The sequence below is a fragment of the Oncorhynchus kisutch genome, linkage group LG13 (genome assembly GCF_002021735.2).
Source record: "Oncorhynchus kisutch isolate 150728-3 linkage group LG13, Okis_V2, whole genome shotgun sequence".
NCBI classification, from domain to species: domain Eukaryota; kingdom Metazoa; phylum Chordata; class Actinopteri; order Salmoniformes; family Salmonidae; genus Oncorhynchus; species Oncorhynchus kisutch.
In genome coordinates, this window is record NC_034186.2 from 15910940 (window position 1) to 15927745 (window position 16806).

Sequence of the window (16806 nt, forward strand, 5' to 3'; positions counted from 1 at the left end):
ACTGGAATGTAACCAGTGATTTGCTAATCTGTCACATGTTGCCTCTAGGATACAATGGCACATGTTGTGTCAGTGGCGTACTAGGCTGCGTTTACACAGGCAGCCCAATTCTGATATTTGTCCCACTAATTGGTCTTTTGACCAATCACATCAGATCTTTTCACAGCACAAGCTCTTATTCAAAGCTGATCTGATTAGTGAAAAGACCAAATAGTGAGAAAAAAATATCAGAATTGGGCTGCCTGTGTAAACCGCAGCCAAATGTTGACAAATTCTTAACATATTGTCGTGAAGTTCTACAATGTAGCAGGTAGCTAAATATTATACTGCTTGCGTACGAGTTTGCGCAATGCGCCTATCACCCCCGCCAGAAAATATTCCAAATATTTGAACAGCAAGCGCAGAGAGGAAGGGGGCGTCGGAGAGAGCAGAGAGGAAGGGGCCGGAGAGCGGAGAGAGAAGAGAGAGAGGCGCAGTTGAGCAAGTGAGCTAAGTAGCTAAAGCCAGTCAGTGAGGCCGAGGCGGACAGTTTTGAGGTGACAGTGGAGAATGGGGAGGACTTTGCACGCCCGGCGAATTTTGTCCGCAGAAAGGGTGCTCAAACTCGATCTCTACCCATCTGAGAGCGTGTGCTGAAACTGGAGAAACACCGGTGGACAGGAAGGAATGGCTGATCCTCTGAGGAGGAATTTATTAGCAAAACTTCGGGGGAAGAAATCTAAGAAAGGGACGCCGGCTGGTGGATACGGCGCTGCGACTAATGGGGGCAGAGCAGGTAAAGGAAAAGTTTCTCAAAACCCAGACGGCCAAACTCATCCAGTAGTAATGTTCGCAGAGTTGCATTGTCTGACAGACAACATCATGAGGGGTAACGATAGTTACGTTAACGACATTGTAGTAAACAAGGTTGGATTAGATCAAGAGCAGAGCACGGTAGGAGTTGTTGAGACGAGTGAGTTTCCCCAGCAGTACGAGGCTTCAGCTAACATGCACATAAACACTAGCCGGGGGCCGGGGGACAATCAGGGTAGCGGGTGCTCCGGGATTAGGGGTCGAGTAAATGAGGAACTCTTGGGGGTCTCACTTCAAAGAGCAACTCAGTACGAGGGGAACGATAGAGACGAGATGATCAGAATCCATAAACAAGGGCCCGGCTACTTCTCTGGACAATTACAACAAGGACACATAGGTAGAGCGCACGAACAGAGAAAACACTTTGTCCCCATTCCGCGACAGTATAGCGCAGGGGATTCAATAGGGTTTGGGAGCAATAGTCCTAATAATCACATGATATACCACAGAAGGCCTGATGGGGTAGTTAAAATGACAAATGGCCACTATCCTGCTTCAAAGAGTAATGGAACAAATGTCTGCTTTGACAAAGATCTAAAGACTCGAGTAAGCCACGGGCAGACAGACGACTCCTGCCATCAAACTGTGTACAACTACAAGGCAGACAACGGGCAGAGGTCTATAAATGATTTCAAAGTTACGGCAAACGTGCATCCTGGCCACAACCAAATATTGAAAACAAATGTTACAAATAACGGGACGCAAATGTGTCCGCCGGGTATCCCGTGTGCGCATCATCCGGACAGTAATTACACCGAGGAAAACATTGTGATTAGAAACATAGAGAGTTACGGGAGCTCGTCTGAATTTACAGGGGACAACATTAGTGTGACCCATTTGCAGAGCCCGACATTTTTCCCCACTGAATTGGAGATATGCGACGTTAACGTGGCCTCCCACTTCATATGCGCCAGAGAAGGAGCACTCCGACACTACTCTCTAGATAGCGAGGATGATGATTATTATGATAATGTAATTCTTCCCTTTTATGTATCTGAGTCATTAGGTCCAAATGATAGAAAAAGCTCAGATAAAATAGAAGCCATAGAGTCGGGAAAAGATGTTCCTAAAGGACAAGTCATTAGCGACAGTGTGCAGGAGACAGACAGACTGCGGAGCCAGTTGAAAGAGGCCTATTACCTTCTTATAAACACCATGCATGATATTAGTTTTGATGGTCAGGTCAGTGTCAACGGTTTTATAGATCAGGCAAGTTCCTCCAGTCACTCTCGGGACAGCATGTGCTCACGGTTGTCCATCAAGCACGTGGACAGTGATGCTTGGTCGTCGGGAGAGCACAGTGTCCAACAGGTGTCTGACACAGACTCCATCCTGTTGTGCCTGCTGAGTGAAAACCGAGGGGATCCAAGTCTCAAAAAAAATTTAATTAGCAAGAGTCTCGTGAATCTATCTGCTAGCAGGACTGGGCCTCCCTTACTGCGTTCCACTAGTGACAGAGCTATCAAATACCGCAGTGGTGCGCACAATGCGCCCTGCATCCAGGCCCTCGGTTCCCAAAGCCCTGCCTGTGAGAATGGGGATGGAGCAAGTAGGCCACAGGCTGTTGGAGCCTCTGACCCGTTTGAGAAACAGGCCAGCTACAATGGTGACACGAGCAGCGACGACCTGCTTCAAGACACCGGTGAAGACTTCAAGTTGAACGAGAGTAGTGGCTCGGTCAACAGCCTCACTGGATCGTCCGACAACGCAGACACCCAGCAGGGTGGTAACAGCAAGCGAGATGGAGAGATGAGCGCATGGGACCGGGGAGGATCTGCCAAGACCCATGGAGTCACCGTCAACAAGATGCAGGAGTGGATGCACAAAGGCCGTCTGTTGTCTTCGGAGATGAAGCAGCGCATCGCGGGGTCCACGCCCCAACCCCATGGCACCCACGGTGACCTGGATAGTGCACCACGGCCCAGCCAGGGCCAGGCCAGCTCAGTTCCAGGTGGATCTAAACCAGCAGCCCTGACGACCAGAGTTCACGGGGCCATACCCGCCACTGTGGTCCCATGCCAGAGCCAGGCTTTGCATCAGTCAGGTAGGAAGGGAGGTGGTGGCCCCCCCTGGTGGAGCCACTCTCCGGTCCAGGGAATCTCCCCCTGTCGTCCTCCTCCATCCTCCTTCACCCATATTAAACTACTCCGTCTGGTCTGGTGGTGGTGGTCTCACTTTCTCTCCCTCTGGATGCAAAGCAAAGGGACGGAATGAATAAATGCCTGTCTGACCGGCCCCTTTGCTTTCCTAGTAGGATTCTCTAGTCTAACAGGTGGCGGGTTCTGGTTCTTCTTCTTCACACACTAATGTAGGTTCCATTTTAACACTGAATAGCACATTGGTTATAGTGGGCCACACTGTAGTAGTAACAATAACCACTAACTCACTCTGTAGTCTCATGGTGTTGATAACAGTGATAATGGTTGTGGTGGGTATGAACATTACTCTTGAACAATGAAATGTATAATGTGTATTAATGTTTGTTTGAGACCATAATTTGAGATGAAAACATCTGTATCGTGAAACACAAATGGATATCCTGTTTTGATATTACCATGTTATTATTGTATTACCATAAAACCTGTCCTTTCATCTGCTGACCTATTTTTTAAGGAAATGGGATACATGTCTACTTTTGCAGGTTGTAAGGTTTAGTTGGTGAGGTGACATCTCTTTCTTGTTGTTTCCCTGTGATATTTTCTATGGTTGGTATGGATGTGTGTGTGTGTCAGGTTGGTGTTCCATGGTATGTGTATGACTGGTGGGTTGAGCCTCATCCAGGGTAAATAGGGTGATAGGCCACATGTACCGGGTGCTGTTGTTGACTCTCTCTGGTGCAGGGCTAGAAATAGAGTGTGATCTCCAGACTGCAGCGGAGAGGGAGAGAAATAAAGAGGGTGAGAGAGGAGGAGGGAGAGAAGTAGGGAGAGGGGGAGCATGGGGATGGAGAGGGGGAGAGAGTGAGGGGGAGGGAGGGAGATGGAGGGCAGCTGTTGGCTCTTCCGAAGATGGTTTGGCTGCTAACTTTCTACTTTCTCTCCTTTTCTCTCTCCATCTCATATCTTTGTCTCTGTTTCTCTCTCTCTGTCTTCATCTCTCATGTTTCTGTCTCTCTTTCTCTCTATCCCTCTCTTCATCTCTCATGTCGCTGTCTCTCTTTCTCTCTATCCCTCTCCTTCATCTCTCATGTCGCTGTCTCTCCTTCTCTCTCTCCCTCTCTTCATCTCGCTCTGTCTTTCCCTCTCTGTCTCTCTATTCATCTTTGTCTACTCTACTCTCTTCTTCTCATCATAGAAAAGTTCAGCCTCTTCTGCACTTTTCCACTGTCTAACCATACCTGTTGAAGTCGACAAACAGGAGAAGACAGGGAAAGAGAGGACAGAGAGACATAGAAGCCACTAGGTGTATGAAAAGGGATGTATAGAAAGACTAGCTCAGGGACCTGGGAAGAGAAAATAAGGTTTCTCTCCCTGTAGGTTGTTTTATTCACTGTCCTGTCCCCCACTCCTTCCTTCATAAGTTCCATGGTAACTTGTATTTTAAAAGGACCTGGGAGTGAATATTTAGAATGCCAATCCTGTTGTTTAAATTGTTTGCTCCCTGTTACTTAATTCCTTAGTATGAATGAACAAAATGGGCAGCGATTAAGTATTTATTAAGGTCAGCCCCAGAGCTTATCTTACCCCTGTGGATCTCTCTCTTTCTAGATCTCTCCCTTTCCCCTCTCCCTCTCTCTAGATCTATCTCTCTCCTCTCTCTCGATCTATCTCTCTCTCTCCTCTCTTTCTCTAGATCTCTCTCTCTCTCTCTCTCTAGATGTCTCTCTCTCTAGATCTATCTCTCCTCTCTCTCTCTCCTCTCTCTCTCTCCTCTCTCTCTCTCCTTCTCCTCTCTCTACTCTCTCTCCCTCTCTCGATCTCTCTCACTCTAGATCTCTCTCTCCTCTCCACAAAGAGCCATTTAAAAAAGTAATACCAAAACGTCTCAAAGCGTGACTATAAACTTAGACTATAAACGTTCCTTTTATAGGCGCTCTTTTAATTTATGTAGATATGTGTCTTGGCTGACACGCTAAAAGTGATCCCCATTTATCCCCCTCCTGGTTTATTTATTGGAAATTAGAACTCACTTTGAAGTCATAAATATAATGCAGTTGATTAGGAGTGTAAAATAGATTTGACGACAGTCCTTTTAAAGTGTCTGTATGGCATCTTTGTACTTTTATAATTAGTGTGAAATCCCCCTGCATATTCATCACCCACAATGTGCTATTCACAGTGATGTGTGTGTGACTGAGTGTCTTGGGAAGTAGGTTAAAATAGAGTAGTGAGAAGTTGTTAGATGGCTCATCGTGTGTGTGCATGTGTGCATATGTGTGTGTGAAGTGGGACCACCACGATATTGTTGATGGTTAATAAAGATAGGGAATATCTAGAATGGTACGCTGGGACAAACACTGGCTGAGTTGTGTTGAGTTCAGTTATCTCCAGGTGTCTACTACCATGTGTAGCATGCAGGCAGTAGGTCTCTACTCAGTATTTTTGTTTTCGTCAGTTTGGGGCTCAAAGGAATGGGGATAAATCAAACCTACTGTAGACCAATAGCCATGCCAGCCAGTAGGGTGAAAGGCCCACCAGACTGCTGTTTGAACTTTGAAGATTTGATTTTCTCTTTTTCTCAGTACCTGTTATGGCTCAGTCTGATCCCTTCGTGAGAGAATAATAACCAGCCTCTGTCTGCATGCTTTGGATATTAACCTTATTGGAAGTCACACACCTGAATTGGGATTATGGGTAACATTTGTCAGAGGTCACAATATATCATTTACAAGGCGTAAAGGCTTCATAAACCCGTTATATGGCTGACATATATGCTTCACAAATCATTTATATGCAAATGTCATACTTTCTACAGGTGATATATTTGGTCTTATAGGGGACATTTTAAAACATGTCTACTCTATATTCATGATGTCCAGCACCACGCCAACATCAACATACTGTGAAAATGGCACATTCCTGTGTAAAAAATAAATAATAAGACACAGGAAGATAAGTGATTCCAGTGACATCAAACAATTAGTAGTCAATGCCTCCTCATCATTGGTTAAAATCACTGATGCTTTCCAAAATTGTGGCGTAACCCTTTTGCTGTAACATATAACCCAAGGTAAAGTGATCTCCCCTGCTCTTGTTAATGTATTAAATTGGCTACAATATCAAATAGGCAGGAAATATTCAATCTGATCCTCTTTACCAGCTTCCCTCCAGTGTTAAGTCGTGTTAAGACTGTGTCGCTCTCTGTGTCTGCATCAAGCCATGTCTTGTTACTGAGCTGCACTGTTTTCTCTCATAAACACACGTAGCACTAGTTCCAGATTACCAGGTACAATGCTTCCTCCTGTCTGCTGTTTGTGATACTAAAGACAGATCAGATGATGAATGAGATAGAGGAAGCAGCATCATGGTAGTAGAGCCAGACATCTTTATGTAGAGGGTGAGTCAAATACTAATCATAATACGATATTCTCTCCGAGTTTGTCTGTTGACTCTGCCAAGTCAAAGTCAAGCACCAGCATCTTCATTTTCATGTGATGTCTCAGGCAGGAAGTTCGTTTTTTTTAATGTGTTTTTCTAGTTTAAGATTCCAAAGAAAAGGAGATAGCAGTATGAATAGCAGTATGAATGAATAGGTCGGAGAGAATAGGAACAATGATAAGGTGGAATTCTTGTTGTTTTTTCTGTTGGTATTCTATGTGACCGGGAGAGTGACACCATTTCCAATTCTCACCCCTGCAACAGGGCGGCAGGGAAGAGGACTGACTGACACACTCACACAAACACACACACTGCATTATTTGCCCATCCCATCTGTTACCCCTAAGGTCTTGGGTGTTCATTGGGCAGGCATGCCACTCTCACAGGTCTCAGTCTGCATTACTTTTAATTGGCTGTGTGTGTGTGTGTGCGTGTGGTGACCACTGTGGACACTATTGGTGAAGGTTACCGGACTCTCATGCCAACTAGAAGCCAAGGGCGAAGGAAGGCTCAGGTCTTGGCAAGCTGTGTCAATCAGCGCAGAGTGCACTAAAGTTATCTCAGGGTCGGGTTAGGGCACACACACAGCGCACACACATACACAGCGCACACACACATTGCGTTCCCACAGATTAGGTTTATAAGGGCAAAGTCATAGGTCTCTATCAAGGAAGTGTTGACCCAGTTTAAGTGTTTGTAACGGCTTTCCTCCTGGGAAGGAGAGGCGAACCAAAATGCAGCGTGGTTATAGTTCATGTTTTTTAATAAGAAAACTCAACATGAACAGAATACAAAACAAGAAACGTGAAAACCCCAAAACAGTCCCGTGTGGCACAAACACTAACACAGGAGACAACCACCCACAAAATACCCAAAGAATATGGCTGCCTAAATATGGCTCCCAATCAGAGACAATGATAAACACCTGCCTCTGATTGAGAACCACTCTAGGCAACCATAGACTTCCCTAGACAACTACACTGAACACAACCCCATAAATCTAATAAACCCCTAGACAAGACGAAACACAATAAATCACCCATGTCACACCCTGGCCTAACCAAAAGAATAAAGAAAACACAGATAACTAAGGCCAGGGCGTGACAGTGTTTTCACCACTGCTTTAGTTCTCACACAGTTTACTATGAATCCCAGGACATTCCTGGGAACTCTTCACATCTCATCAATAAAATGACAAGACCAGAGAAATGACATTTTCCCCCAATATGGCACTAATGCAATTCCTCAAAATGCACAACATGTCAGCAGTAGATTAGCACCAAAAAAACACTAGAAAGTGACCATTCTGGATTATTTAGGACCAATGCCGATTTTTGGGTGTCAAGGAGGCTGAAGGCCACTAATACATAACAACAAAATGGCAATCATTTCATTTGAATGGTAAATGTCTTGATAAACTGGGTAAATGAAGATGGCATAGGCCTATTCACAATACAGGTGAATGCATATTCAATAGGAGTGTGTGCATGCATTGAGTTATTGAGCTTGTTTTGGGTGATCAGTGGAGTCTATGGTGCTACAGATGACAAACAATCTGTTTGTCTTCCATTTGAGACTTAATATTATCCTACTGATCAACAACAATTGCAAAGAAGCACCACTCCCACATGTCACGCCTATATGGAAGGAAATCATACAGGCACTGCTGTTAGTTTGAAGAACATCTATGGGTCCAAAGTCATTTCATGATTTGATTTGTGATCGTGATGTGTGATCACTAGGGATGCACGCTATATCGGTGAAGATATCGGAATCGGACGATATTAGATAAAAATGCCAACATCAGCCCGATGTCTAGTTGAACGCTGATGTGCAAAAACCGATGTCAAAGCTGACATGCATACTTATATAACGTAGGTACATGACGTAATGACGCCGCGTAAAATCTGGCACTGAGGAAAGTCGTATTTCATGCTCATGACTGTGCTGGTTATGCTGGTTGTCATACCGCAGCTGCCATTTCAATGGCATTTGAGAACATGTTGGAAACTTGGAAACATGAACACATAGCTAGCTCCATTCGAACAACTGACTCGAGAAATAAGCTCATCATTTGCACCTGCAGCAGACGTGATACCCTCTTATGGCATTGAAACGCCTGCTCAACAAAACTGCCGACCCAGGCTGTGAACAAGCGGTTCGGTGGCATTCTCTCTTTACTGTGTCACCACCATGCTCGATGCGATGTACAAGGACCGCTACTTTCATGCTCGATGCGATGTACAAGGACCACTACTTTCATGCTCGATGCGATGTACAAGGACCACTACTTTCATGCTCGATGCGATGTACAAGGACCACTACTTTCATGCTCGATGCGATGTACAAGGACCACTACTTCGATGCAGACAAGAAACAGGGCTTACGTGACATGTTACAGACACAGCTGGACAAGATGGAAACAGACACATTGACAGTGCGCACCGAGGAAGAGAGGCCATGGACAGACAGAGCTGAAACTTCACTGCTTGACATGTATGATGAAATCCTGGTTGAGAATGAACAAATGAACAACGAAACAGCACAGCAAGTAAGTGAAAGAAATAGGTTTTGATGATGTTTTACTGGTAATGGGGACATACGTAAATGCTAACAAAATAACTTTTTGGTCAGTGTGGTGTGTGTGTGTGTGTATAACCTTTATTTTACTAGGGAAGTCAATTAAGAACAAATTCTTATTTACAATGACGGTCTACACCGGCCAAACCCGGACAACGCTGGGCCAATTGTGCGCCACCCTATGGTACGCCCAATCTTGGCCGGATTTGATACAGCCTGGATTCGACCCAGACCCTGTAGTGACGCCTCTTGCACTGAGATGCAGTGCTTTAGACTGCTGCGTCCATGTGTGTGTGTTAACTATTTAACTGTACTAGAATGCTTCAAAGGCCGCAAAAATGTTAAATATCGGTTATTGGTATCGTTTTTATTTTTGGTAAGGAAAATAGCCAAAAATGTCATATCGGTGCATCACTAGTGATCACTGATGCTTATGAAATTAGTATTTTCTTCTCATTATCTTTGACTAGGATTTTTTATATTTTTTTCAGCTGTCAGGACACATCTCTTAACATCTCAGCTGCCAGGACGAAATTCTAAACAATTCAATTGGCTAGTTCAGCTATCTGTCAAGAAAATTGCACGTTGTAACTGGATCCTACTGCTACGATGGGATAGAGCTAAGCTGTAACTCCGCTCCCTTTCACATCTCTCTCCATCGCTCATATCACTTACTGCTGTTTATTGCTACTATGAGAACTAGTTCAATAGCGATGGCATTTTCTTATCAAGCCATAAATGGGCATAATATCTAACAAGGAGAGCGATGGTAGGAAAAAAAGGTGACACAATGATGCAACTTCTGTCTGAATGACTCATCTTCCCATAGTTTGCAAAGTGAGAAGGTACACACACGTGCTGACCTACAGCTTTTTTGGTCCATAAGCATGCAGGAAGATTCTTAGGTAGCTACACCTATTGTCAACCTTTATTTAGGCATTTTAAAACAGTTCCTTCTTTCTATTTTATGACAATCATCTAATCCAACTATTAACTGTCAATTTACTGATACGATTGTGGTTGGTCAGGTCAGCACACCAGTAAATAGCTAACATTACACCGCAAGTCAGATGGCTCCTTGTCGGAAATGGTGCATGTTCAAAATGATAACCCGCTAACTTTAGCTAACTATGTTGGCTATTAGCTCCTATCTGATATATTAGCACCATGTTTATCTAGCCAGCATAGTAGCTAATATAGATAGCTATCTAACGCCACAGATGAAAGGGTTAGTTATCGTAATCTGTGCTAACAGGTCACATAGCTATCTGCTTAGCTAGCTAGCTACCTAGCATATTGCATGCATGTGCGGGCACGTCAACACAATCCTTATTATTAGTGAATTAACTAAACTAATATTTGCAACAGGAGTTAGATTTTGGCCACTGTGTCAATACTGCAACTTTCTGTTGGAGAATAATTTATCTTGCTGCTGCTGATTTTCCCAGTTAGACATTCCTCCGCATTGTGCAGTGCTCGTGGCTCAGGCGGTAAATTGCGGCTGGCTAGCAGCAGTTTTGCTATGTAGAGGGACTATCCGCAAAGCCGATAACGATAAAGAAGGACCCAATATTTTGGCTCGGCCGATTATCGCTTGTTCTCTAAATAGCACATTATCCAAATAGGCTGTCGCATGGTAGCCTTTAGCCTAGAGTATTTACTTCATACAAAATCGGCATAAATTCAAAGTACACGCATAATTGACACTGCCAGACTGAATGACCTGAATGCAGTTAATAAACCCTACAGGAAACCATATAGCCTATAAAATAACGTATGCCTCGTATGCCTCTTTGCTGACAGTCACAAATTTGATAAGCCTATGCAGAGTTCACTACATAGGCATCTCTGTCACAGACAATGAAGTCTGTTAACAATTCATAGAGGCATGAGGAAAAATTCTATATTTTCCTGTCCAGTCCCAATTCCACTGAAACCCAAAATCCTGTCGTGCATGACAATTCCTTATTTTATTCTGTAATCAATAGGTTGCATTATCAAAGCATGTCTCTTGCCAATGCTTGTCAAAATAGCGATATAACATTTCCCCCGCTTCTCTGCGCTGTCTCGTACTTACTTCGGTAGAGAATATGTGATCGATAAACGGTATGAGAGTAGATATGGATATTTTTTAAACAGGTTAAGATACCTTGGTATTTAAACTATTTCCACTATTTAAACTGGTCTGCTATATGTATAACCATCAACCCGATTTTGCCAAATATAGGAGATATTCTGTCATTCTTTGATGGAAGTTATTTAGCAAGTTTAGCAACTTTGGTCATTTGACTTTTGTTACTGCCATTACAAAATGTGTATGATTCGACAACGCTATACTCGAAGGACGCTCTGTGCATCTTGAGCGCGCTCTGTGTCGGGATAGCCTACTGCTGAAATGCACTGAATTGAGAAACATAACGTTCAAAATTGATGAATTGTCTGTTTCGCAATTCACAACAGTGTCATTGGCGTATAGTATTTTTTTGTTTTCAGGGCATTGATATGAATTCAATATGCGTTTACAGTTTGAATGTGATGGTAGAGTGATAGTAGGAAATGGATGGAGGGGTGTTGGAGGAAGGCGGTGCCGTGCCATGCATGATGAAGGTGTGAGAGGTGTTGAAGAGAAAACTGTCAATCTAGAGGAGCTGTGGTCTGGAATGTTCTACATGTGGGAACACGCTACCTCTGTTATGGAAGACCCCTTAAAGGAGACAGCTCTGCAGTGACCAGCTCAACTCACGCTAGGCTATACGACAGCAGCCTCTAATTCAACTTGAGCTAAGGCTAGCACTAATGCTAACATGCCATCCCCATGCTAAGAGCCTATTCTCATTGACGAAAGTTTAAGCAGAGGCACTACGACAAGATTTCAATTGACATAATATGTACATCAACTGTTTCAATATACATGACATTCTTGTCTTCCTTACATTTCGTTGAGGCTGGCAACGTGGCATTCTTGCTCTGCAGATCCAATTTACCGTAAACATCACAGTAGCCATTAGAAATGCAAACTATTCAACAATGCGAGTTTAAGGTAGGTAGCAAATTAAACAAAATGATTTCTGCATTCTCCTTAGTTACATCATAATAGCTGCATTAGCTAGTTAGCCGAATGCGGATGTTTGCTAAACCTGGAACTGCTTTGAGGTCGTCCCTAAAAAATTATAATAATGTACAATAAATTAAGACTACAGATTATTGAATGGGATAATATACACAATTTTTTGAGAATGATAATTTGAAACATACAGTTTTAATGAGTAAATGTATTTATACATGTTTTCATTTTGATAAGACATTAATCTACAATGGATGGAAGGTTATTTGTTGATGTAAAAATCTAAATGTACCGATTTTAAGGTTGTGCCATTAGATTTGGGGTGAGGTGGGGTCACGGAAATTGTTTGGGGGGAAAAATGGGGTCTCCAGAAATTGTCTGAAAAAATGGGGTACCCACTGAAAAAGTTTGAATACCACTGCCAGGCTTAATTTGATCAATATCATAGAGCTCTTTATATGAGGTAAAAAGCTAATGTACACGTGCACACACACACACACTGTGCCTTTAGGGCCCATGTCAATAAAATCAGCCAAGCAAAAAAGAAACTTAGTTTCAATCTAGTGAACTCAGAATAGCTTCCTTACGCAACTTTACAGGCCATGTTCCACTAATTTGATTGCACTGGTTAAAAAGAAACTATTTATTCTGACACGCTGGTACTTTTTAATAGTACACTTCTTCAACCCTGCACACACACCAACACCCAACTCTGGACCCTATGTATGTTGTTTTATAAGTGAAAACATTCTCGGTATCCAGTCTGTAATTTGGTGGTTTTAGCGCAGCTTGCAGGAAATCTGTTTCCTTAAGGGAAAGAGAACTTGTCATTAGCGTCTACTGTGGAGGGGCTCGTCTGGGCTGAGAGGAGAATGCACGTATCAAAACAGTCTTTACAGAGAGAAGACTGCCATGCGATGCGTGTTGCAACACGACCCAGCCCTCATCACTCAGATCCAGCCTGTCTGTTTCCCTCTCTCTTTCCCAGCAGGCAGCATCTGCTCATCAGCCCATGGCTTGTCAACACTGCCTGCGGAAAAACAAGACCTGTCAGACAAACAATCTTTGCATGATTTGCAGGGTTACTTGCTTTGCGATTTGTAAGAGATTTGGCTTCTCTTTTTATTATCTGTTAGGTAAACTGTACACACAGAGCTGCGAACTGTACAGACACACAGAGACATCTCTTGTTGCGTTGAATGGGGATGGTACTTTCTGAACCCTTTGAAAAATGTCAAGCCAGAAGCTGCTTCACCACCACATTTTTTATCTGCCCCTATTGATGCTCATATCGCCGTTGGTTTTACTTATGTCAACTGACCAAACCATCCTCCTCACCCTCCATCATCCCTTCATCCCATCCTCCTCACCCTCCATCCCCTCCTCGTCCTCCTGATCCCTGGCACCTCTATTTTCACTGCTGTCACGATGGCTGTGATTTTTCTGATTTTTTTCCCCCTGCTCTGTTTATGGGAGCTCTGACTCTATCCCATCTCTCTCTGTGTGTGATTTTCCATTAGGTCTGAGCTCGCACATTCCCCAAGCTGACATTCCAGGGATGGGAAGTCATTGGAGGAGATGTGCCAGTGTTGCGAGGCGTTTGTGTTACAAGGGGCCTGCATGGCCTGCCACGTAGTAATGACGGTTTGTGTTTTAGTCAAAATATAGCAGAACCAGCAGTGGAGAAAAATACCAAAAAACACATTTCTCATTCTGTCTATCAGAGGTGAAATACAGACGTGAAGAAAGATGATGTGTTTGGATTTTGAGTAGCGTGTGTGGTTGTATGTGAGCGTGAGAAGAGAGGGGAAAGTCCCTCCACATTTCACCATACCAAGGCTGGGTAAGTCACTGTTGGTAAGTCACCTATGGTTTCATGATACAGATGTTTTCATTTAAAGTAACAAAGGCACAACGTTATCCTCGCAAGGCAAATATAATCAGGTAATCAAATGTTGGGGGGAGGCTATGATTCAACAGGTTATAAAACATCCCACACTGTTTCCATGGTGATAGTTGCCAGAATATCTCTTTGTGTCTTAAGGCTCCTGTATGAAGGGATACAGGTGAGCAGATGGTGGCAATGAGATATCAGTACAAGAATGCGTCCAAAATGGCACCCTATTCCCTACATAGTAGTGCTTTGCTTTTGACCAGATAATAGGATGCCATTTCAGATACAGCCTCAGTCTCTCCTGCTCTGCAGCCTGACACGTCTCTCTTTCTCTCACTCTCTCTCCTGCAGCTCTGATGGAGAATGTCCACTCCTCCTCCGACAGGCACGAGGTTGGCGAGGGCAAGGCCAGCGAGCTGTCATTATGGAGACCCCCACTCAACACCATCACCGTTTCCAAGAAACGCAACTGGCTCCAGCAGAGCTCTGGGAGGCCGCATCACACCACCCAGGATGACTCCCAGTGCATTCTGGGAGCAGAGGAGGACAATGGACAAGGACATACACCCCGACCCCCTCCTAGCCCCTCCCCGGAGTACCTAAAACCCCCCGGACCGCCGCCCTCCCGGCCCCTCCGCCTGCACCTACCCCAGGTGAGCATGTGCCACGCCCGCGTTGGACCCCAGCCCAGGTGTGTGGACCCGGCCGAGGAGAATGATGCAGATGACGAGGGGGAGATCTGGTACAACCCCATCCCTGAGGATGAAGAACCAGAGCTACCTCACATTTACAGACCCACCGCCATCCCCCAGGTTAGACTGATGGTCCCTACACGGCCCCAGGAGCCCCAAGCCCCCCAGATCCAGAGGAGGCCCAGCCGGGAAGGGGTGGCCGGGCGGACCCTGGAAGGCTGCAGCCCTGACCTGGAGGGTGTGGGGGAGAGCCTGGGTGGTGGGGGTGGAGGTGGAGAGGGGAGTCAGCAGGGGAATGCTGTACATTCCATGGAGCCGTCGGTACAGCTGCACAGACAGATGCTGCACACATGCAAACCTCAGGAGGAGGGGCCAGCCAGTTCCAGCAGAGCCACAGCTGCAGGTAAATAACCTCTAGAACTATGTCTATCCATCTCCCTCCTCCTAGTCTTATACTCTTTCTAATCTACTCTCACTCACTCTCTCCTTTTCTTTTCTTTTACTATCCCTTTCTCCTCTTTCTCTGTACTCACCTCTTTCCCTTCCTCAACTTAGTGCCGGCGGCTGTCTGTCTGTCTCTCAGTCAATCAGTCTTTCAATCAGTCTTGAGACACCACGCACACACACATACCTCTCCTCTCTCTAATCATATCTCTACATAGTGGTGTCAGTCATTAGGCTAGCTAAACCCACCCACATTAGTTAGCCAGGTATAATTAGTTGGCATTCCTGAAGGGAATAAATCATTTTTTCTTTGTGACTGAAGCTCATTCCCGGTATTAAACAACGCTGTAGACTAGGGCTGTCCGAGTTAACCAATTTACTGAAGTTCACTTTTTGTAATTTCAGTGCACAATTTGTTTATTTATTGCGATTAATCGCAATGTCTGAAAGCATTCAAAATACACTGGGTGTGTGTGGGTGGGTGGCAGGCCTGGAATTTTGTGATTTTAGTGGTAATCTACTAGGGCACCAAGGCCATCTGCTAGGGCACCAAGGCCATCTGCTAGGGCACCAAGGCCATTAACCAAAATAGCCAATTAAATTGCTTTGAAAACAGAAAAACAGTAGCCATTCTTTAAAAAAAAACATATGTCTATGTAAATGTACATAACATTTTTTGCCTACAGTACATCTAAAGTGTGCCCCCCTCATGTCAGCACCAGACCGATGCTGACATGAGGGAGGCGCCAGGAAATGTAGCCACACTTTAATGAGACTTTTAATTACATGTACTGTATATACACTGCTCAAAAAAATAAAGGGAACACGAAAATAACACATCCTAGATCTGAATGAATGAAATATTCTTATTAAATACTTTTTTCTTTACATAGTTGAATGTGCTGACAACAAAATCACACAAAAATTATCAATGGAAATCAAATTTATCAACCCATGGAGGTCTGGATTTGGAGTCACACTCAAAATTAAAGTGGAAAACCACACTACAGGCTGATCCAACTTTGATGTAATGTCCTTAAAACAAGTCAAAATGAGGCTCAGTAGTGTGTGTGGCCTCCACGTGCCTATATGACCTCCCTACAACGCCTGGGCATGCTCCTGATGAGGTGGCGGATGGTCTCCTGAGGGATCTCCTCCCAGACCTGGACTAAAGCATCCGCCAACTCCTGGACAGTCTGTTGGTGGATGGAGCGAGACCTGATGTCCCAGATGTGCTCAATTGGATTGAGGTCTGGGGAACGGGCGGGCTAGTCCATAGCATCAATGCCTTCCTCTTGCAGGAACTGCTGACACACTCCAGCCACATGAGGTCTAGAATTGTCTTGCATTAGGAGGAACCCAGGGCCAACCGCACCAGCATATGGTCTCACAAGGGGTCTGAGGATCTCATCTCGGTACCTAATGGCAGTCAGGCTACCTCTGGCGAGCACATGGAGGGCTGTGCGGCCCCTCAAAGAAATGCCACCCCACACCATGACTGACCCACCGCCAAACCGGTCATGCTGGAGGATGTTGCAGGCAGCAGAACATTCTCAACGGCGTCTCCAGACTCTGTCACGTCTGTCACATGTGCTCAGTGTGAACCTGCTTTCATCTGTGAAGAGCACAGGGCGCCAGTGGCGAATTTGCCAATCTTGGTGTTCTCTGGCAAATGCCAAACGTCCTGCACGGTGTTGGGCTGTATGCACAACCCCCACCTGTGGACGTCGGGTCCTCATACCA

General features: G+C 44.7%; 1 protein-coding gene across 4 annotated transcripts in view; it reads left to right on the forward strand.

Annotated features, from left to right (window-relative positions):
* The first annotated feature begins 421 nt into the window (after positions 1 to 421).
* The window catches only part of syde2 (synapse defective 1, Rho GTPase, homolog 2 (C. elegans)), a 67383-nt gene continuing 50998 nt past the window's right edge, over positions 422 to 16806 (forward strand). Inside the window, exons 1-2 of one of the 4 annotated variants that reach the window (XM_031785675.1) lie at positions 422 to 2896; positions 14279 to 15022. In XM_031785675.1, the coding sequence (XP_031641535.1) occupies positions 667 to 2896; positions 14279 to 15022 (2974 nt within the window). In that variant the 5' untranslated portion in view covers positions 422 to 666. Of the gene's footprint in view, positions 2897 to 9423; positions 13877 to 14278; positions 15023 to 16806 lie in introns of those variants that run through there. The other 3 variants (XM_031785674.1, XM_031785676.1, XM_031785677.1) reach the window with 3 other exon arrangements.